The sequence below is a fragment of the Diplotaxodon limnothrissa genome, linkage group LG3 (genome assembly GCF_057381915.1).
Source record: "Diplotaxodon limnothrissa isolate DT_005_m linkage group LG3, D_limnothrissa_male_GT1.1, whole genome shotgun sequence".
NCBI lineage: Eukaryota > Metazoa > Chordata > Actinopteri > Cichliformes > Cichlidae > Diplotaxodon > Diplotaxodon limnothrissa.
The window spans coordinates 242,277-265,773 of record NC_140598.1 but is presented as its reverse complement, the minus strand read 5'-3'; the positions used below and the strand labels follow the sequence as shown (position 1 = coordinate 265,773).

At 42.4% G+C, this 23,497-nt stretch overlaps 1 protein-coding gene across 1 annotated transcript in view; it reads right to left on the bottom strand.

The window, feature by feature from the left end:
• Window positions 1–23,497, bottom strand: part of LOC146634202 (butyrophilin-like protein 2) — a 295,376-nt gene that overhangs the window by 122,424 nt on the left and 149,455 nt on the right. The window contains exon 8 of the mRNA XM_085375562.1: window positions 1,821–1,828. Coding sequence (XP_085231688.1) covers window positions 1,821–1,828 — 8 coding nt within the window. The remainder of the gene's footprint in view (window positions 1–1,820; window positions 1,829–23,497) is intronic.

The following is a 23,497-nucleotide window of genomic DNA, read 5'->3' as shown; positions in this document are numbered from 1 at the left end:
GGTAAATAGACACTCAATAAGTACAATATACGGGGTGAGACCAGCGAATATTAAAATTTGAAAGGTTGCATGTATTGAACTGATAACATTTATGTGCTCTGAATATAGACCAATGGTTTAATTGCCTCATTCGGTTTCTGTTTTGCTTTTTCATGTTTTTTCAGATTTGTTGATGTCATGATATTGGTATTTTTAATTGCTGAAAATGCATCGATAACACTTTAGTCAGCCTGACCATTCAGACACTTGGAACTACAAATCACCCAAACTATTCCCAGTAAATGGGCAGTTCCTTATGTTTCACAAAAAAAGGAAAAGAAGACACTGCTGGCCTGTGATAATCTTTTGTGCGCAGGAAAACTGCACTGTCAAAACTTGAAAGTTGCATTTTATAGTTTATTGATCCATTTTGGCAACCAATAACAAGATCCATTTTTGTCCCTTCATGCTGCTTGTCTCTCAAATTAAAAAACAAACAAAACAAAAGGCCCATCTCAGTGCATGCTGGTCTTATACCAGTCTCTTAAGTTGTCAAAAATAGCCCTGAAATTCTTCCTGGCTGACTTGATAAGATAAACAACAAAACAATGAAGTGAGCATTAACCTACAAATAAAAAAATGATTAACCCAGAAATAGAAGTAAACTAACAACAAACTTTATATTTTAATATTTTGAAATTTGTTAAAATACAAATGGCTCCAACAGATGCAATCAAGGACCACATGGCCATTTTAAGTGCCTGTATCTATACAGTAAAAGAATGTGAAATCAGATTCTTTTATCAGATGAGTCATTCCATTTCAGTATGTATACATGATATTAAAAAAATCAAATGCATTTGTTCTGTTTAGGGAAGAGTTTTACATCGACTCTGCAGAGTCAGAAGTATCAGACCTGGATGAGGCTGTCCTGGCTTCCCCTGAACAAAATGACTCACATGTATGTCTCATGAACAACACTGCCAGAACTGCTGTGTATGTGTTTCATGTAGTCATGACCCCTCTCTCTCTCCCCCCTCCCCCCCCCCCCCCCCCTTTTCTTCAGGACGAGATGGACCTTGCGACTGTGTTGAAAGATTTCCAGGAAACGCATCTTGACACCAGCAATTATTGTGCAATAATAGCCCGACGTAGGAAAATCCTACATAGTGCCTGCATGGCACTTTCCAAGTCATATTTTGCGTGGCATAAATTGCCAAATATTGAATTTGTTGGTGAAATGGCCGATGATTATGGAGGCCCAAGGCGGGAATTTTTTCGGTAACCCATTCCCATCTCTCCCACACAATAATACAATGTGTGAATGTGTTTTTTTGTTGTTGCAAAGATGAAATCACAATTTGACTCAATTTTTTTTATTTTTTACTATCTTTTCCTGCAGCTTACTTATGGTCGAAACTCAGAATTCCCTAGGGATTTTTGAGGGGAAGCCTGGCAGTCTGTTGTTCAGCTATAGCCAGCAGTTGCTGTCAAGCAACAAGTTTTATACGGCTGGTAAACTGATTGCTTGGTCGATAGCACACAATGGGCCAGGGCCACGGTGTATCAACAGACACCTGTTCTGTATGATGTGTGGCCAGAAGACATCTCTTGATGACTTCGATGTAGAGGTCTTCATGGACGAAGACATCAAACAGAACATAGAAAAGGTAAAACTGTGTGCATGCTGAGGTGTAATTAAATTCAGTGAAACACAATGCATAGCTTAACTCATCAGTGGAACGTCTCAAAATGTAAGTACACTTAGTGAATGCTTTAAACGTATGTATTTATGGAGGTGCCTAATTTTCAAGGTTTCCAGCTGCAGCACCCCAGAAGACCTGGCAGACTTGAAAAGTCACCTTGGGGACTGGATTGCAGGCTGTGGTATCCCTGACATCTACACTGCCACACTACTTGATGTTAAGAGGATAAGGGGCGAGATTGTATCTCATTTTGCGTTTCACAGTTGAGAATTTGTTAGAAAATTACAAAGTACTTTCCTGGTCAGTGCTCGTCTTCCCATTGTGTTCCCCCCTAATAGTTAACACTTAAACAAATCATCAATCTGCTGAGTTTATATCTGTATTGCAGTTAAGGTGGTGTTTAAATTGACAAAACTTTTTTTTTTGTTTCACAATTTTGCTATGTTGTATGAATTGAGAGTACAATCTGTGGTCAACAGGGTTGCCAGCATGATTCAGCAGTTTGTTGCCGGTATGGACTCGTGTGGTCGGTTCTGGCAAATGGTGAAGAGATGCTGGAAGCAGTTCCTTCCTGTATTTACAAATGCAGGAAATAAACTTACAAGGAACAGCTTCCAGGATCTCTTCACCATTGGGTGGAGTCCAGCTGGAAGTAACAGACGTGAAGAAGAGGAAGCAACCATCTTTCAGTGGGAATGGTGGCTTATGGCCATTCAGGGTGAGTACATAGAATACAACACATGTCTTGTTTCTGTTTGAATTGCTTCAGGCATTTCATGTTAAATACAGTGTCCACAATACAAAATACAGACAACTAAATCGAAACAACACTTGGGTGCAATAAAACCTTAGAACTTCGCAAAATCCACCCCTTCTTAGAGCATATGAGGAAGTTTTTGATTATTTTACCTTTTTTAGGTGAGGTATTTGAAAGGAAACCACCCACAACAAATATTTTTGGAAGATTATTTCTTTTATCCTCTGTCATCTCTACCAGATCTTGCTTGTTTAGACTGATAGATAGGATGTAATTTGATTTTCATTGTGATTTCTGGTAAAACATTAATTTTATTACATGACCGAAAACTTCTAACACTAAAATATTAAATAGTTATATTACATACTTGTATTTAAAATATGGTAAAATTTATGATTCAATTGTATTAGCACATCTGAGAATTAAGTAAATGGTAAATGGCCTGTATTTGTATAGCGCTTTACTAAAGCAGTCATCCACACATTCACACACTGGTGATGGCAGCTACATTGTAGCCACAGCCACACTGACAGAGGCGAGGCTGCCGGACACTGGCGCCACCGGGCCCTCTGACCACCACCAGTAGGCAACGGGTGAAGTGTCTCGCCCAAGGACACAACGACCGAGAGCGTCCGAGCCGGGGCTCGAACCGGCAACCTTCCGATTACAAGACTAACTCCCAACTCTTGAGCCACGATCACCCCCGGTGTTTTTGCAGTGTTTAAGATAGAATAACACAATTTGAAACTTGTCTCCCTTTGAGACAAAGGTCATTTGTTAATTACAGTGGGGCAAAAAAGTATTTAGTCAGCCACCGATTGTGCAAGTTCCCCCACTTAAAATGATGACAGAGGTCAGTAATTTGCACCAGAGGTACACTTCAACTGTGAGAGACAGAATGTGAAAAAAAAAATCCATGAATCCACATGGTAGGATTTGTAAAGAATTTATTCGTAAATCAGGGTGGAAAATAAGTATTTGGTCACCTCAAACAAGGAAAATCTCTGGCTCTCACAGACCTGTAACGTCTTCTGTAAGACGGTTTTCTGTCCCCCACTCGTTACCTGTATGAATGGCACCTGTTTGAACTCATCATCTGTATAAAAGACACCTGTCCACAGCCTCAAACAGTCAGACTCCAAACTCCGCCATGGCCAAGACCAAAGAGCTTTCGAAGGACACCAGGAAAAGTATTGTAGACCTGCACCAGGCTGGGAAGAGTGAATCTACAATAGGCAAGCAGCTCGGTGTGAAAAAAACAACTGTGGGAGCAATCATCAGAAAATGGAAGACATACAAGACCACTGATAATCTCCCTCGATCTGGGGCTCCACGCAAGATCTCATCCCGTGGGGTCAAAATGATCATGAGAACGGTGAGCAAAGATCCCAGAACCACATGGGGGGGACCTGGTGAATGACCTGCAGAGAGCTGGGACCAAAGTAACAAAGGTCACCATCAGTAACACACTACAACAGCAGGGAATCAAATCCCGCAGTGCCAGACGTGTTCCGCTGCTGAAGCCAGTGCATGTCCAGGCCCGTCTGAAGTTTGCCAGAGAGCACATGGATGGTACAGCAGAGGATTGGGAGAATGTCATGTGGTCAGATGAAACCAAAGTAGAACTTTTTGGTATAAACTCAACTCGTCGTGTTTGGAGGAAGAAGAATACTGAGTTGCATCCCAAGTACACCATACCTACTGTGAAGCATGGGGGTGGAAACATCATGCTATGGGGCTGTTTTTCTGCCAAGGGGACAGGACGACTGATCCGTGTTGAGGACAGAATGAATGGGGCCATGTATCGTGAGATTTTGAGCCAAAACCTCCTTCCATCAGTGAGAACTTTGAAGATGAAACGAGGCTGGGTCTTCCAACATTACAATGATCCAAAACAAACCGCCCGGGCAACAAAGGAGTGGCTCCGTAAGAAGCATTTGAAAGTCCTGGAGTGGCCTAGCCAGTCTCCAGACCTCAACTCCATAGAAAATCTGTGGCGGGAGTTGAAAGTCCGTGTTGCTCGCCGACAGCCCCAAAACATCACTGCTCTCGAGAAGATCTGCATGGAGGAATGGGCCAAAATACCAGCTACTGTGTGTGCAAACCTGGTAAAGACCTATAGTAAACGTTTGACCTCCGTTATTGCCAACAAAGGTTATGTTACAAAGTATTGAGTTGTATTTTTGTTATTGACCAAATACTTATTTTCCACCCTGATTTACGAATAAATTCTTTACAAATCCTACCATGTGGATTCATGGATTTTTTTTTTTTTTTTTTTTTTTTTTTTTTTTTTTTTTTTTCACATTCTGTCTCTCACAGTTGAAGTGTACCTCTGGTGCAAATTACTGACCTCTGTCATCATTTTAGGTGGGGGAACTTGCACAATCGGTGGCTGACTAAATACTTTTTTGCCCCACTGTAGATGCACTGCCTAACTACAAGAACCTTCAGGTATTACATTGACTATAACGAAACCTCCTGTATATTAGTGTCCTAGAGTAATCGAGTGGTGCAATGACAACACCCACGCAAATGTGACATCACTAGAAAGCCAATGTACTCTTGCAAGGACAGAATGAATAACTTCTTAAAAAAAAAATACACATTGCATAAACAGTCCTTGACATATAGGTCTGACTCGGAGGACAAAATTAATTTCCTGTCTTAGCAGGGCAGGATTGCTTTGAGTAATTTTTTTTTTTTTTTTTAATACAATGCTTTGCAATAATTGTTTTGCCTAACAACCTGTTTTTGACTCCAAAATAGTCATTAATGCAACTGTTCTACTATGCAGTCAGTGTAACTGATTATAAATCTACACATTGCACCTTATTTAACACTTGTATGTATTTTAACAGAGCGAGAGGTGGACCACACATTTGAAGAGCTCCTCGTCTTTATAACTGGGGCTGACTTACTTCCACCACTGGGGTTCCCACAGTCCTGCAACATAGACTTCTACGATCAGGAGTCAGGGATGCGGCGTATTCCGTACACATCAACGTGCAGCTTATCCCTGTATCTCCCAAGAGGTGTTGCAGATGAAGATCAATTCAAAGATCTTATGAATGATGCCTTAAAAGGATCCCTGGGATTTGGAAAGGTGTAGCTGCATACATGAACTGATGCTGGGAAGCTGTGGTTAAAACCTGTGGGCTTTTGGGATGAAGTTCTTATTGTAAATGTTCTTAAAGGGGATTGCTCCTGGCACTCAGGCTTCTTAAAGATTTTACATTTTAAAGGTGTTTTTACAAATGACTGTTCATTGTGTATATAGTTATATTTATAGTCCAGTTAAGACAACTAGGGTATTCATGCATCAAGCTATGCAAAATAAGTGGTGTTCAGAAAGTTTCCAGGAAATAGTTCAAATGACAATTCATCTAGAAATATTCTTTTGAAAGATTGTTGTTTATGTTCAATTATAGTACACTGCATAGAGTGGTTTTTGTTAATTTATTTTCAAGATGTACAAGAGATGCCAGACAAACTTTGAACTAAAAGACACTGACTTTTGTAAAATAAAATATTGTAATGTCAGTTCTCATGGTGTCTTGTCTATTTAAAAATTAAATTTGAGGCTTACCTGTTACTGTCAAATACTGGTATTGGGTTCCATTGACGAGGGCTATGTAGTACAATTATGTGCTTAAGTCAAGGTAAAAGGTTAAATGAATTTACCCTCATTGTTCTCAAACCAAGAACTGAAGAATCAATCTCAACTCAGAATTAAAAGTTACGAATTAATTTTACTGGTTTCGAGAACAAAGCAGTTTTAACAAACTGACTTTAAGCTCTCGTTAACTCTGAGATTGGCACCTGGCCTTTCACTATAACCTGGTTAAAAATCAATTATGTAATTGTGGTAGAATTATGTAAGAGGCTGTAAAGCTTTTTGTAAAAAAAAAAAGAAAAAAAAAGAATCACGTCAAGATAATGAACACTGGTATTAAAATTATATTTTATACATAAGGCAATAACTGTAATTACCAAAGTAAAGAAAATGATTTGTTAGACTCAGTTTGTTGGTGAACGATGCTTAAAAAGTGTGTAGCAATTTGGACAGTATATCCAGTGATTGCTTTGCTTTTTCTATGGTCACGGCTTACCTACTTTATTACAGTCATTTGGCTGTACGTGAAAATATATTTAGCTAAAGTTCCTTCTGCTTGTTTAGGTTTATCTCTGTGTTATAGGTTCATTCAGCCCAACCTCAGGAAACTTGTCTGCTTGCCTACTGTCATCTCTACAAGCCTAAAAACAAACTATTTTAAAAGAGGCTATACACATGACAGTTTTTCTACTTAATTTACTCGTGTGTGCCATACAGAGGGAAATATCTCAATCAGAATCGCATTTATTGGAAAAGTATATGCGCAAACACATACAAGGAATTTGGTTCCATTTGAGGGCGTCTTTCAAGCACAAAAAAGTAAAACACAATCCATATATGTGTATGGACATACATAAATACACACGCACACAGGTGTATAAACTAACAATATAATACACAATCTAATTCTTTTACACAGAAATTACAGGATTACAGAAGTTGATACCAAAGAGTGCAGTTGCAGTCTAGCAGTGTGACAGTTTAACCACTTAGGAGGGAGATGGCGGGGGAAAGAATTTTGATCAAAGTTAATGTCTCCACTTATTTCGAAAAGAAAAAAGAGCATACTGTCATTTACTTGCTTTTATTATTTATTTATATGCCCTCCGCGGACCATCTCTGCACTGCGTGGGTGATTAGTGGCTCCCTGCACAGTAAGGGCTGCACACAGGGACAAGACGCACTCGGTTACGATCGGATCTTCCCTGGGCAGGGGGAGGTGATGAACTGTATGCCACTTTTTCATTGGCATACATTAAGTACAATGTTTTATTGCCTACGGTGGGGCAGGTCACATACTGGGTGAAGGTGGGCAGTGTGGAGTCCAGCGAGACATGATTAAAGTCCCCTGATATTAGAAGAAGAGCTCTCGGAGATTGCGTTTGCAGTCTGCGGACCACAGAGAGTCACAGGCTACCTCCACGGATGCTAACGGCTAATAGCGCAATGTCTGTGTTGCAGAGTTGTTCTTTCACAGCGATGTTCCCAGAGATACCACAACCGTCTTTAACAAACACTGCCAGCCCCCCTCCTTTCCTCTCACCGCTGTCTCTCGTCTTGTCCGCCCGCAGCAGCTGGAAGCCGGGCAGCCTACTCACAGGGAGTACCGGGCAGTGCCGGGATACTGCCACTGTGACCGGGTTAGCGTCATTAGCTCCTCAATCATATCAGGGAGCGATCTCACATTTAAAGTGATTACAGGAAGGAGAGATGGTGTGTGAGGTGTCCTCGGGAGACATCACCCCCGTTTCTTCCCTCACTGGGGATGTAGGGTCTGTCTGCCGGTAGCGCAGCTGCAGGGCGCAGCGCTAACAGCTGATCCCTAATGTAAACAAAGAAGCCATGCGCCGAGTGTCCAAACACGGGTGAAAAAAGTGGAGACAAAAGAAGAGAAAAGTCAACATAACTAGCACGAAGCGGTAATGCAAGATGGCAGGATCTGATTGCTAAAACATAAGTTAAAGGTTAAGAGAAGTAAAGAGGAAAATAAGAAAGAAGCTCAGAAATGAGCAGAGCTAGCTCTGCTCATTACCTGTTAGCTGCCATAACAGGTAACACAGTTAAGGTTTCAGAAAAAGTATTCTGTCGTTTGTTTGCTCGATCATGCCTTAAACACATCAAAATGCATAGTGGGATTATAATACAAGTGAATACTGTGACAAGCACTGGTACTGAATAGGCAATCACTTAGCAGCAAGGTGAATCGGTGATGCATTAGTGTGGTCTGCACTTCCTCTTCTTTGATTGGGTGAAATGAGTTGAAAGTAATTGGATGAGGGAACCATGGGGAGTGCCCTGCATAATTTCAATAAAACGCCGTTTTAAACGCCGTTACAGCTGGCAGAGAACGCCGTAAAAAACGCCGTTCAAAGATGCATAAAAACGGCGTTTTGTGCCGAGTAGCGTAAAAAACGGCGTTTCCGTCTGTCTTTGAACGCCGTTTTTTACGTCACTCGGATGGTGCGTTCAGGGCGCCATCCGAGTGGCGGGAAAAGCGGCGTTTGTCGGAACAGAACGCCGTTTTTTTCAGCGTTTTGAATAATTAAACGGCGTTTTTTACGCCATTTCTTAACCAAACGGGTTAAGAAAGTGGCGAATTTTGACACTAATGGCTTGCCATACCGGACCGAATGCGCTGCCTGTACCGACGCTAGCGCTACACTACATTTGGGCTGAAAACAGAGCTTTGCTATTGCAATGGAGTCCCCTCCAAAATCATTTGGAAACTCACGTGCAGCAAGTCCACGTTAGCAAACCTTTACCGGGCAAAACCCTGCCTGTACTCTTTTCTTAGTAGCACTTGCGACATTAACTGACGTGTGAACATATACATGTAGACGGGCTTTACAAGAAAAATGACTTCTTACCTGATTTTTGGACAAAAATGCGGCTGAACCAGTCCACATGGCGAAGAAAAAGCAAGCTTGAGAAAGAGGGTGGTGCGCATGCGCATTGGCCCTTACTTAGGCGGGCTCTGCACGCAGCAGTATGTGCAGAGGGACAAACCTGTGAATTTACTCAACAATGTTACGTTGACACAGTTCAATGACTTTGTGTAACAACAAAAAGTAACAACATTTCATTAAATTTGCACAAACACTTTAAGAATTTTTGCAAAATCGAGTTTATTAAGAACAAACAACAAAATCTACTTTAGTAAAAGCAGAGATAGGCTGAGTTCATTTTTTTGAGTGTGGGCTCCAAATGGGTAATAACATCTGCTACCCACTTATATGAAACCTTATTTTTCTACCATTAAATAAAATGTAGCCTAAAGCATCAAGTTTGCTGCTTTAAATCAGCAGGAACTGGTGGGGGAGCCTTTCAGAGCCTCCAGCCTCCTCTGATAGACACAGGCATGAACACACAGTCTTCCACTTTGATCATTTGGATGTTCTCATCCTGTGGACAACAACGTACATGGATGCAGGTTTGTTGTTGACTTTTGTAAGGTGTATTTATTGAACATATCCAGCTCCAGCCCCTCTGTCATCCTGAACTGAATCATTAGTTAAGAAAATGTGTGAATAAATGGTCACAGATCAGCTAACTGAATTTATCCAGACAGACTGGACCAATCAGGGTTCACTGAATCAGACTTTAACAAACTCTTCTATGTGCTGATAGACCTGCAAACACACTACATGTAGCTGTCCTCATATGTCACGTTTATGTCTGCTTTCCCATTTTTATAATCATTACTTACATGTTGATGAGAGACTTTGACTTTGTAAATGATCAGATTACATACTTGGAATACAACATTTCCACTTCAGGGTTGAAGCCTGTCCGAGCTGCCACGGGGCAAAAGCAGGACAGTTTATCGCAGGGCAAACACAAAATATATGTGAGAGAAAACCCACTGAAGTGTTTGATATTTACTGAACCTGAGGAACAGAAACAGGACAAACACTGACCTTCCTATAAGAAGTAATCTATGGAAACACTGGTTCACACTTTGGTAGAGAAATCAGTTTCTCTGAAAGGTTTCTGTAAATGAACATCGTGTGGAGAATGAATGAAGTGAGGTGACTCAGCAGTCCCACACGATAAATGAAACTTCTGTTTATGAACAAGACGGATATATAAATGACAGTTATGTAAAAGCACATATTAAGTATTGTTGCTCACCTTTGTTTCTGATAACGTCACTTTTTAATAATCGTATCCGTCAGCTCTCATGGGTGAAGTTTGGCTTTGAGGGTCGGGAGCAGAAAAAGCTTTTAAGGACCTTTGATTTCCATCCAGTTCTGCTTTAAAGTGTTAAGGATGAAGCAACAGTGCTCCTCTTTGCGCCTCTGAAATCTGTCTACACCCGACTGATAAACAACAACAAACAGTGCAAAACTTATGAATAAATTAGTAACAAAAACACAGTGTAGAAGGTAAGTAGAGGCTCTACACACCATCATCAGGCCCAATGCTACGAAACTTCAAAGTCTCTAGCTGACCTGCATCCTGAGGTTTGTCATGCAGGATTAAAGGAGCCAGACTTTGTTCACACAGCTAGGATTGTATTTCACACTGACCCTGGGTCAGTACGAGGATGATAAACTCTATAAATGCTGTCCATTTAAATGGTCTTACCTGTAAACACTCCACCAGAATCCAGTGAGAGTGGATTCTGGAGTCTTCCCATCCTCCTGTTAGTGATCCTCCACCTGGATGGATGAGAACAACCTTGTGAACAAACTAGCAGGTGTAGCAGGTCCTACTGGCCCGCATCTATGAACTGGTTACTGCTAATAACGCCCACTGAATGGACTGATGACATCTGAAGCTGGTGTTTCGAGTCTGTCTGTGCTGTCGTCAAGAGACAAGGTAAGAAAATATAACATTTGAAGATAGAAACACTGAAATATGCTATTATTACTGCTGTTAACATGGTTGTTTTTAGGGGTGCGCTGATAAAATCTGGGGATTCTTGAACATTAAAAAGGGTCTGAACTGGCCTGTGGTCCTGATTAATATCTTTACACTCTCTGTGTCAGGGCTGGACTGCTAATCTAGCATACGGGCCTTTTGGGCCGATGGACCGGCCACATGTTTGCTCCATGTTTCTATCTAATGGAAGGCCCAACACGTCCGTCCCATCTACCAGGTTTCATTTGTATTATCGTTCTTCTGGGTTCAGAGCAGCACAAGAAGGGCCCTGGACTCACTGGAGCTTTTTCATTTATGATCCTTTTTGAATCTTTCTGACAAACAGTGAAAATGTGTTTCTTTAATCTCCGTCTATATTTTCATCATAAAAACTCCACAGGACTCTGAGCCCTTATGATCCCTGCACAAACTCATCTCTAACCCTCTGCTGATCTTTGCTCCATGGATTTAACTCTTCACTGAACTGGACGTCCACAGTGTTCAAATCCCTGCAAGCAGGATGAAGTCCAGCCAGCCAATCACAGGACAGGAAGTGATGAGCTGACACAGTGGTTTGAAGCTGTCAGGGTGAGGCTGCTTCATGCAGGTGTGAAACTATGAGGAAGCTGAACGCCTCCTCTTTCCTCAGCAGTGATCTGTGGCAGTCTGCCATCATGTTTGGCTGCTCACACTGAATGTGACTCACTGAAAGCTGAACCATGTTTTTGATGATCACACTTTAATTTAACAGCTGAACAATGAACTTTTAGAAAGAGTCAAATCTGACAAACAAACGTTTTTTCGTCATGTTGTTGAAGTTAAAGTTGTTTCAAAGGCGATAGAGCGTCTGTGACTGTGGCCCCCAGACTCTGGACTCCTTTGAGCCGGAGATCTGTGGACTCAGTGGTTTCATTCAACAAGCAGCTAAAATCTTTTTAAACTTGCTTTTGGTTCATTTCTGTTTTTCTGTTTTAGCTTTTCTGTGAAGCACTTTGTGATTTTTGTCTTGAAAGGTGCTATACAAATAAAACTTTACTTAAGTAAAACACAGAGTTGAGATTGATTTAAAAACGTCTGTAATCCAGATGATTCCAAACAAAGTGTAAAATAAGAGCAACATTTCATTGAAGCTGTGGCTTCATTTATCACAGTGTCACAAAGAGCTTCCTGTTTCCAGCCTGTCAGCTCTCACAGTGTTATATTGCACATGTGCTGTGAGTAATAATCTCAATAATAATAATAGAAATGAATAAATAAAGAGATAAACAGCACCAACAGGAGCCTGCAGAGAGTTTCTGCTCTTGCAAAGACAAACATGTTTGTTCCAACAGAACATTCAGATCATAATTCAGATGTGAAAAGCTGTCAGACAGGACAGGTTCTATAAACACAGTGTTTAGTTTGTGAGAGCAGGTAAAGGCAAAGAACCAGGAATGAACTGTGGGGACCTGATTGGACGCTTTGGATTTCCTGATCTCACAACCACGAGTGCTGCTGCGCCCTGCTGGGGCCAGTTTCCCCCCAACTGTCCCCTTGAACCACCTGGAGGTGTGAGCGCTTAATGTTAGGCGTTAGTTATTAATGTTACTGATGTTCTTTTGTGTTTTGGGAACTAATTACTAAAGTGGGCTTAACTTTATCATTGACCTGCTGGCGTTCGGTTTATTTCCACATAGTCTAGTTTGATGCACGTTCATGTCACAAGCTTCAAAACGTTTGTCACACTGGGAGTGACCTATGACCCTAAAGCTAAATGCACCTTTCACTGAACATGAGCTCACTGCACAACAATGACTGCAGATCTACACACAGACACACACACACAGGCGGTGTGTTGAGGTGAATAACAGACTTTTAATTTGCTTCTTAGGAATAAAAATGCTTCCCAAATATTTCATATTAATAAAAATGTAGAAACATCTGGAGCACAGATGTGTAAAGATGCTGTGATATTCAATCAGAGTCAAAATGAGGAAAGAGGAACAGACGGTTTCCAGATCAGCACACATGACCCTGCAGCAGAGTTCACTATAGTGCACGGTGGTTGTAGATGGACTGGAGTAAGAGCACATCTGAGATGGAAACAAGGAGCACAGGCTGTATGTAGGAGATGGATGAAGCCTCCAGTCACTCACACAGTCCCATCTTAAAGCCTCCAGCCTGGTGTTTTGAAACTGGTGAGAGGGAAGCGAGGGGACGCTGACGCAGCAGTAACGTGTGGCTACAGCATGAACATTGTTGTGTTGGAGACCAGAAACCCATCCATCTCTCACCAGAGTGGGCTTGTTTATTTAGAGGTGCAGTTACTGCAACGCTAAGGAAACACTGCCTCCGTCTTTCACACAAAGCCTGGAGTTCCCTGCGTGAGAGCAGGCATGGATAGACCTGACTGTTGGGAACATATCCACCGACTTCTGAGCGTTGAAGTGTTGACCGGTCTGCAGGCTCAGGCAGCAGCTGACTGTTAGCCTGATGCTGCAGAGGAAGCTGTCAGCAGCTCCCACAGAGCCTGACTGACTGTGAGAGGACAGAGGGACTTCAAATCCAGCATCGCTTCAGCCTGTGAGGAACTATTCGCCGTGGTTATTTGTAGTACGATGAATCGTGTCTGCAGATCAAAGCGTGACTGTGAGATAATCACAGGCAGTGGCTGAGATACAGTATGGTGGCATTAAGTGCAGATTCCTTCAGAGCGCCATGCTTAAGCTGGACAATGTCAAATTCAATTTTTCCAGAAGGAATTCAGGAGAAATTTCTGTCCTTTAAAAAGATTGAATTTGCTGCAGCAGTTGAAATGACAAGTTCACAGCACTGGAGCGCAGTGTGACACAACAGTCTGCCTCACACCAAGGATGACCCTCATTGGGCCGTACAGCTCATGTGACAGTAACAAAGATTATTATGGCCGTCTTCTCCCAGAACCACACAGTCTGCTGTGACTCCTCCCCGTTCAGTCTGACCTCGCCTGGTTTCTGCTCCTTCTTCTGTGAGAGACAGGAAAGAAAAGCATCTCCCTCCATGGCCTCCATTAGATCCACAGTGTAGTTCAGGATATGTTGTTGGGACGTCCTGACCCAGAGACTATTCTCACCATTATTATGTGTCTGTGTGAGCATTGCTGCAAACCCTCTGCACTCGACGTCATCCTGCAACATTTCAAATCCAGGCAGTAACGCTGGACGAAGCTTTAAAGCCTCAAACACGGAGCACCAACTCGTCTATGAGCACATTTGCATTGTGTAGAAATACAGTAATGAAATAGCTTCATTTAAATCTCAAGTCACGGGACACCCCACTCTTGTTACGGTCATTTCAAGCCGGGTCGTAACACTGAGACACAAACGTTTCCTGAGCTAAAGCTGACGGACTGACAGCTACAATGAGTGACTCTCTTTATCCTGCTGAACCCTGAGGAGGACACACACACACACACACACACACACACACACACACACACACACACCAAACAACTGTGATGCCTGGTTGATCACAAACAGGTTTTTAGGGTTAAAATAATGCCTGACAAAATGCTGTGGTTTGGTTTATCTCTCGGTTTGTGCCAGGTGGGTGGAGCCTGTGTGATGGGGGACGTTTCAGATGCAGCTGAGCATTTTAAAGTGAAGGTTTAGAGGTTTCTCTGGAAGCTTCATGTGAGCCCACATACCTCAGTTTATCCTGGCAGTGATTTTTTGTCTTGTTTTTGTTTTATTAGCATTTATAAGGTTCCTGTTTCTGGTTTCCTGATGTCCTGATGCACAGCCAACATCCACAGAATGTGTCAGTTCATTGAACAATGCTTACGCTGCACAACAGGCTGTTCAGTTATAATCATACAATCTCCATCAAAGGTGTGCACATGATCCAGTTAGTTTATAGGTCACACAGCCTGGTGTTTCTATTCATTTGTCCTTTCACATCACAGGAGAAAAACAGCAGCTGGTGTGATGCATCCAGATGAGGGTCCATCAGAGTTGAACTCGACAGCATCATTAACAGCACAAGCGTTACACTAAATCACATCAATCTGAGGCGTCTTCAAAACCCAAACTGTGCAAACTCACTTTTATTATTTATTCATTATTATTTTAACTACCTGCAGTTACACGAAGCTCCAACAGCTCAGTCTGTACTTACACTACTGAGGAGCCCCACAAAAACTCTGAGGCAACGACTGATAACCAATCAGAGAGCAGCAGAAAGCAGGTCTAACACCTTAATAACTACACACACAGACACAGTGTGTCCTTCCAGAGCCCTGCTGGCCTCTGTACTGGCAGATTACTTTATTCTCTGTATTGATCACAGTTTTTAACCAAATCAATTTAATACTAGTAACATCACTTTGTTACTTATGTTAGCTTCACAAGTGGACCTTATGTTCGATCACACACACACACACACATACACAGTGGGGCCATAATGTAGTTTTTAAGAGCAGCTGTGTCATTTATCAAAACATCAAAAGTCCTGCATGTATGTGCCCACGTGTTGTATTGAAGCAACCAAGTGATGAATCACTGTTTTCCACTTTGTTGTTTTGCAAACTGTTTTTTTGTTGCATTGTTGATTTGTTTTTACTGAAGCAGCTAATAAAGCACAATGGAAAACAATTTTGCCTTTCTTGTAAGACTCTATAAGAGAAGGAAACAATGATGCCAGTTATAAATAAAGACAATAAAGTGAATGAATTATGAAACTCATTTTATTTCTATTAGATCTGACAATGTTGTGTAACACTAACAACCTAAGACAACAAATAGATGCGTTGGCCTGTACAGGAGATAAAGAAAAATTAACAACAGCTGTGAAATGGAAGAGTTCAAGTCACCAAAGGAAACTGGAGCTGGGCTTGTTGCAGGATCTGAAGTTACTAAACACTTCGTGAGTGTCTGCACTAAAACTTAGGACCATATAATTATAAATATGTGCGTGACGAAAGCTGGGCAGCACGCTAACGTCCTTACTCGTATGGGTCTAACCCAGGGGTGGGCAGTCTCAGTCCACGAGGGCCGGTGTCCCTGCAGGTTTTAGATGCATCCTTGAACCAACACAGCTGATTTAAATGGCTAAATTAGCTCCTCAACACGTCCTGAAGTTCTCCAGAGGCCTGGTAACGAACTAATCATGTGATTCAGGTGTGTTGACCCAAGGTGAGGTCTAAAACCTGCAGGACACCGGCCCTCGTGGACTGGAATTGCCCACCCCTGGTCTAACCCTTTCACTCCTTTGGTTTATTTCCTCGGACTTTTGTTATTGCCTTTTCCTCAAGTCTGTCTTTGCACCTGCTGTGTTCTCCATCGTTTTGTACATCACTGTTTTCAGACTGAAGCTGATCAGACCATCACAGAGAGCCTGTGGGGGACCGCTGACCTCTCAGCTTTGTGAAACACAGACGTTTTCTTCAAACACTCACAGCAGTCAGAGTCAGTTTAGTATTTTAATGTGTTTCAGTTACACTTTGGTCAGGTTCAGGCAGCAGAACTACTCGGCTAGATTTAGGTTAGTTTAATAACGTTTGGGGTTAAAGTCGACTCTTCCTCAGGTCAAATCTATGAGTTAGTGCAGTTTGTTCTTTAGTATAAACCATAAAGACAAATGTGTCACATGTCAAACCTCCTTAAAGGACAGCCTCTCCCATCTGTGGACCCTCAGTGCTGCCGGACTCATCTCATACTGAACCCACCCACTCTGTGTCTGTCACGGTCCTGGGTCGGTGAGTGTTAGTTTATTTTGATGTTTATTGTTTGTTTAGGTTCATTAAGTTATTCAAGCTCGTTCGTTATTATATTACCCTTGTGTTAAGCCTCCCTTGCCCTTCATGTGTTTTATGTGTGTGTGTCTTATGTTGTCAAGTTCATGTTGTCGTTCCTGCCATCTTCCCTGTACTCAGTCTGCCTGGTTCGTGTGTCTACCTGTCATGCTTCATGTCTATGTGGTTATGTTAAGTTCATGTCATGTTTTATCTCCATGTCTCTGTTTCCTGTTTTATTTTGAAGAGTCTGGTGTTCTTTGTTCATTGCAGTTAGTGTTACTCTCCCCTGTACGGTCATTGTGTCTCATTGTAGTCAGCTGTGTTCTCGTGTGTCTCCACTTCTCCTGATCACCTCATGTGTGTGTTTAAGTCCTCTGTTTTCTATGTTTCGTTGTCAGGTCGTCTGTTTGCATCCCCATAGTGTTACGTCATAGTTTACTCAGTGTTCATACTTTGTTGTAGAATTTTCACTTCTTAGTCCTTTAGTTTTCTGAGTGTTCACAGTTTCCTTAGTTTTCATAGCTTCATGCTGTTTCATGTGCCAACATCTAAATAAAGGATCATCTTCTGTTCAGTCATCAACTCCAGAAGTGTCTGCTTCTGGGTCCTGTAAACTAAACTTATCGGCGCACCCCGCCGTGACAGTGTCAGTCATCAGTGGATTCACTGTTCCTCAGGTTTCATTAAAGGTTTTTCTACATTCTTTGTTCCTGTCAGAGCGTCACGTGAGTCATTAAACATCAGTGATCAGTATCAAACATGGAACATGTACAGGAGACACGTCAGTCTGTGTGGACCTTCTGATGTCATCACTGTGTTTACTTTGTTGTCTTATGGTTGGGATTCAGAAATGTTCACTGCCATCACTTCATGAAATGTTACAGGGTACAGGGATGTGTGTGTGTGTGTGTGTGTGTGTGTGTGTGTGTGTGTGTGTGTGTGTGTGTGTTACTAAAGTGTTTGTCTGAAACAGATTCTTGTGTGTTTAGTTTGTGGGCGACGACTGTAACACTGTCAGGTTCACCCACTGTGAGAGAAGAGCAGTGACTGGAACAATCTGAGCTCATATTGTGAATAGAAGAAGAGAGAGCTGTGCCAACTGGAGCTCAGAAACATTAAGATTCATTAAACATTATGAAGAGAAGTAAACCAGTTAAACTAACTTAAAAGTCTGAATGATTAAGTTAAGTGTTTGCTCGTAGGGGGTCATCGACCTCATGTTTGTCACTGTGGGAACTTTGTGTCGACTAAATGCAACTTAAAGCTCGACGGCTGCCCAAATGTTTTAAAGAAGTTGATACATTCAAAAAGCTGTGACACTTGTTGCTCAACATTTTTTAATTTTTGTTTTCAAAGCTTCTTCTGGTACGAGACTGACACGCCAGTGGGAGGAGTCAGCAAAGACGACCCGCTCTACCTGCTGAGCCACAGGTGGAGTCATCAGGGTGGAGTCGTTTCAGTAAGGACAGATCAATAGAAAGAATGAAGACAAAGAGTTATTGATGAGCAGAATATAGACAGATGTTTGGTGGTTGGACTCCGATGGCCCGTCTCAGCAGAACTGAACCCAGCTGTGACGAGGATTAGAGCAGGACCCCAAAGAGAGAAAGTGATGTCACCACAGCAGAGTTCTGGTCTACAGGGAAAAGAACATGAGCGTTAAAGCTGATGCATGGCACAGGTTGTTATGTGAAGGCTGTGTGCAGGCAGCAATGGTGGACCCAAAGTGCAGACGCTCGGAGGCACAATGTAAACTCAAAACAGCTTCAATGCTGAACTCAGAAAGGTAACAAAACTGAGACTCCAAATAAACTCAGGCGAGCAGACAGAACACAGCATAGAAAACGGTAGATCACGACCCGGACACAGAAACACAGGGCTCAAATACACAGAGGAGCAACCAGGGAATGGGTAACAGGAGGGAAACACAGCTGGGGCAAATCAGGCCTAACAAGACAAAGGAAGCAAAACCAGACGCATTTATATGAGACACGGACTTTCAAAGTAAAACAGGAAACATAACACAGACTGAACTTACAGACTCACAGGCAGGCACTGCAACAGAGGGAACAGAAACGTGGGACCAGGACAGACACTGACTGGACACGGGGATATAGCCGACAGGGGAGACAGCAACTAAGGATTACACAGAGACATAAACCATAAGAAAGAACTCTAACAAAGAAACCAAAGACTAGAAAAGATAAATATTATAATAAACTCAAACCTCTGGGTCAACGACCCAGGCATCCTAACACAGGTAAGGCATAGCAAGCATGAGCACAGAGAAGGGTGAGAAACTGAAGAAGGGTCTGGAAGATCCCGACCAGGTCTAGAGGCCAGCCTGCTGGCCTGAGGAACAGACGCCCAAAGCATCGGCGTGAGTGTCGGGCAGCCCTGTGATAGCAGGACACGTTTGGTATTCAATCGGAAAGAAAAGGGAGAGAGTGAAAGGGCAGAGGGATGCAGAGGCCAGGTGAGAGTTTGATCCGTCTGATGATGACAGCAGAGAGTGAAAGTCCTTCAGCTTGGTTTAGGTTATGTGTCTGTGAGCGAGGGAGGAAGAAAAAGGAGAGTCGAAAAGTACGAGTTGTCACCGAGCAGAAACGGGAGCTGGAAGCATGTAAATATAATAATAACCACTGCAGCCAAGAAGAGTGCCTGACGAGCAAAGAGAGCGTCTTTGTCCACTGCTGTCATCTTCCAACCTCCAGCCAATCACAGTGACCTCTGAATGAAGAGATGCACACCTCAATATAAACTATAAAATCATTCTTACTCAGTAAATTCATATTATTAATTTTATTGTATTTTTAAAAATGACCTAGTCACAGCTGAAGATGATCCTGGTATCTGATGGAGGTGAAAAGGAGACCTTTCATCCGTCCCATCTGCTGACAGGAGTCTTCAAAGTTTACCCAGAATGCACTTGGTGAAGCTTCCTGCAGTGAACGATCAGAGCAGATGAAACATGAACAAAAACGCTGGTTTCTGCTCCTCTACATCACCAACACCAAACTGCTGTAGTTTATTCACACTATGATCGATCCATCATAACCACATCTGGTCTGTAGGGTCGATGTGCTTATGTGGTCGTGACTAGATGTGATTGGTTTGTAACTTTTAAAAAAAGCTTCAGTGAGTTTTTCTGAAAGTTTCACGTCTCTGATGAAGACATGATCTGATCAGAAATGCTGGAAGAATGATTTAAAAGCACAAATGTTTACTTTAAGGGCCTCAAAAATATGAATAATATGAAGACAGAGCTCTGAATGTCTTTGTAAAAAACTAAAGTTCTGAGTTGATGTGGGCTCGACACAAGCAGACAGAAATAAAACTGATCGGGCTGAAGCGTCCAGGACTGATCAGGCTCTGAAGGTCACATGTTCACTCAAAACGATCATCAAACTGTACTTGTTCAATCCTGCAGCACTCCGATATCCTCAGAGGAAATGCCACAGAGACCAGCATCAACAGCAGCCTCATATTCACACACAGTTACTGATACACGGTCAGTGAGAAGAAAGACGTACACAGAGCAGAGGAGGCCGAGAAACAGCATCAAATAAATTCCAGCTCCATGGAAGAAAAACTACAGCCTATATTAGTCTGAGGAGCTTGAAATGAAAAGCCACTGGACTTACTTAAGTTTCCTGAAGACGTTTCATCGAGAACCTTCAGTTCTGAGAGCAATTGGTGGAGAAAGGCCCAGATATTTAAGCTCTAAATAGGGTCCCTAAGAGGGCCGTGTACCCCCTTTTGATCCTCTGCTTAATCACAAGAGCCAAGCTGTGAGATTTTGTGACTCCAAGCTCCTTAGTCTACCATGTCCTGGAGGACTGAGAGACAGACATACAGCCAATGATCCTTCACAGACATCAAGTGCCAGTTTGATCCGTCTGATGATGACAGTCCTGACAGCTCGATGTTACTGAGCACAGAACAGAATAGAATAGAATAGAATAGAATAGAATAGGGGAGGTCCATATGAACATACTGTTTATCTGAACAGCTGCTTTGAAGCTCCAGATGTGAGCAGTGTTTTTACCTCTTTACTGTCTGATAGTAATGTTTGATTAAACTGGACATTATCTGGTATTACAGGGATTATTTTACTGTTTCTGTGTTATTATGTTTGTTCAGTGATATTCTCTGAGATATTCTTTCTGATTTACGTCACACTGTTTCCATAGTGTCCATAGTTTCCTTCATACAGCAGAGCTTGTGGGGAGTTCTGTATCAGAGGGATGATGGAGGAGCAGACAGTCAGTTGCAGCTGTCCGGTTGGAGGGAGCAGATGTCTGAGGGTCTGGGTGAGCGCCACAGATGTTGGTGTGATGTTTGATCTGCTCTACACTCTCAGCTCTGAACATCCAGAGAACTGCGGGTACATTTAAGGCCGTCCACAGAGGTTTGTTGGACTTGGAGAAACGTGCTGAGAACCAAAGTGTTCCACAGTGTGGACACCAAGCAGGGAGTGAACAGGCTCAGGCAGCAGCAGTGCTGATATATGCCTGGCCTCCATTCTTCTCATTAAAGCTGCCCGAGCCTCCAAACGACAACATTCACACATGTGAGCCTCACAAATATCACTGACAACCAAAAGTCCCATTTTTATATTGATGTCAGCATTATTCCATCATGAAGCAACGATAGAAACACATCTTCATTTCATCTCTGTTGGAGCCTTTTGTTCAGTGAAAGGACAAAAAGCTGCCAGCAAATCAGATTCACTCTGCTGCACTGAAACACTGTGGACACAGTCTGGAGACACAGAGACTTTAAACTTTATTTGCATGATGTGAAAAGAAACCACATCATAAATGTGATCACGTGGGACTTTAGAAACAGAGGATCGCTGTGATCAGAGAACCCGGCCTCGTTAATAACCTGTACTGATCTTTTTGTAGTTTTAAAGTCCGGCCCCACAGCTCCACACAGTCGCACATGTGAGGAAGTAGAGCAGTAAATGATCTGCAGGCCTTATAGCTTAATACATCCTCTGTTTGATACTCACTCAATAACCACTTTGATGTTTCCATGGTAACCTGTGATCAATCACAGCAGCTGAAATAAATAAACTCTTTCAGTTTGAATGTTTCACATTTTCCTTCAGTTTCTTTTTGATGTATAGAAATCATAAATGTGGTTTTCTTCATATTAAGGGACAGTTTGTTAACATCAGAGCACATTTTAAGGACTTCCAGCTTCCTTCAACAGCAACAACACATCCTGTAAATTTATCACACAACTAAATCAGTTTGGATCATCTGCAGAAAAAACACACGTGAACAAACCAGCAACATCACAAACATCATGAATATGAAGTGGAAAGAGCTGTGGACCAATCAGAGGTCCCGGGCTCCTCACTGTGGCTGTGTGCTGTGTACCTGTACAGGTGTGTGTGAGCTGAAGCCCACGCTGTGCGTGAGGTAGGAGGTGAACTGTTCAGGTCTGAGCCTCAAACTCCTGCAGGGACCAAACGTCTCCTGAAAAACAAACATAGAAAAGAATCTTTGACTGTCTGAGCTCATCTTCATATTCTCCACACTGCTGTGACCTGCTATATGTTTGTATTCAGCTTTCAGGGCACGCTTATATCACATTCATGTTTTGGGGCGTGAGCGAGTGTGATGGAGCGAGCCGCTCAGACCTGAGAACACAGCGGCCATTTTGGGAAAAAGTGTCTTTTATTTAGCCAGAAATGCACAAATATCCAACAGGAAGTGACACGGGGCCTCAGAGAGGTCAGCTGATCAGAACTAAAGTCAAACAACTTCACTCCAAACTAACTGCTCAACACAATCAAAGTGAGCCGACCCACAAGAAACAAAGAGGACTTAAATACTGGCTGATCAGAGCAGTGTGAGACATGAGGGCAACACAAATACCAACAATCATCCAACAACAACACAAACATGGGCCCCCAATGAGAGGGCTGTGCTGGGTTTGGTCCAATCAGCACTTCCTGTGTAGAACTACCAGCAGCCCTCAGCAGTCACATGGAGCCTTCAGCAGCAGCAAAACAAAGAAATGTGACAAAGACAGAATTTAACTGTGTTGTACAAAAGCTCACTAAATGTGCTCCAAGTAGAACTAATGGATTTCACCAAAGTCCAAATGAATGAGTGAGATATATGAACAAGAAGTGTGGGTCATTATATTTGTGTGTGCAGTGTGTGTGAAACTAACACAACTCATACTGCACCAAAGTGTTGCTGCACGGGGGTCACTCACTGCATAGTTGTGTGTCTGCAGGTGCGCCTGTCACACCAAACATCTTTTGCTGTGGCTGTTCCACAGCTGCAGCTCCAGGGTGAATAATCTGCCCGGCAACGGGCTCTGATAGGCCCGTTTAAACAGTCTGACCGCAGACATGTGAACACACAGAACAAACAGCAAACAGAGAAAATAAGAAAAAAGGCTCTCGGAAAGTTGAACATCAGCTAAAAACCTAATATGTTTCTCAGGGTCTGATTGGACCCCAATCAGAGTTAAAATGAGGGAATCATGGACTTGTATGTAAATACTCCAAATAAATGGAAATGTTTCACTGTGTGGACAACTTTGGTGTGGAAGTGGGTAACAGAAATGTTTTAGCCTTCTTTCCAGGTGATACTGTCAGGTGTGATTGTAGCCACGCAGCTACCGAGTGGACAGAATGTAAAATCAAATCATCTTCACTTCTCATTTCATGGATTTTAATACTTTTTTCTCCTCTGTGTAAGCTGGACTTGGAGTTTGTCAAGCTCACAGCAGGAAAGACGGATCGTTTTTATGAAGATGGGAAATACTTATTTTCCACCCTGATTTACGAATAAATT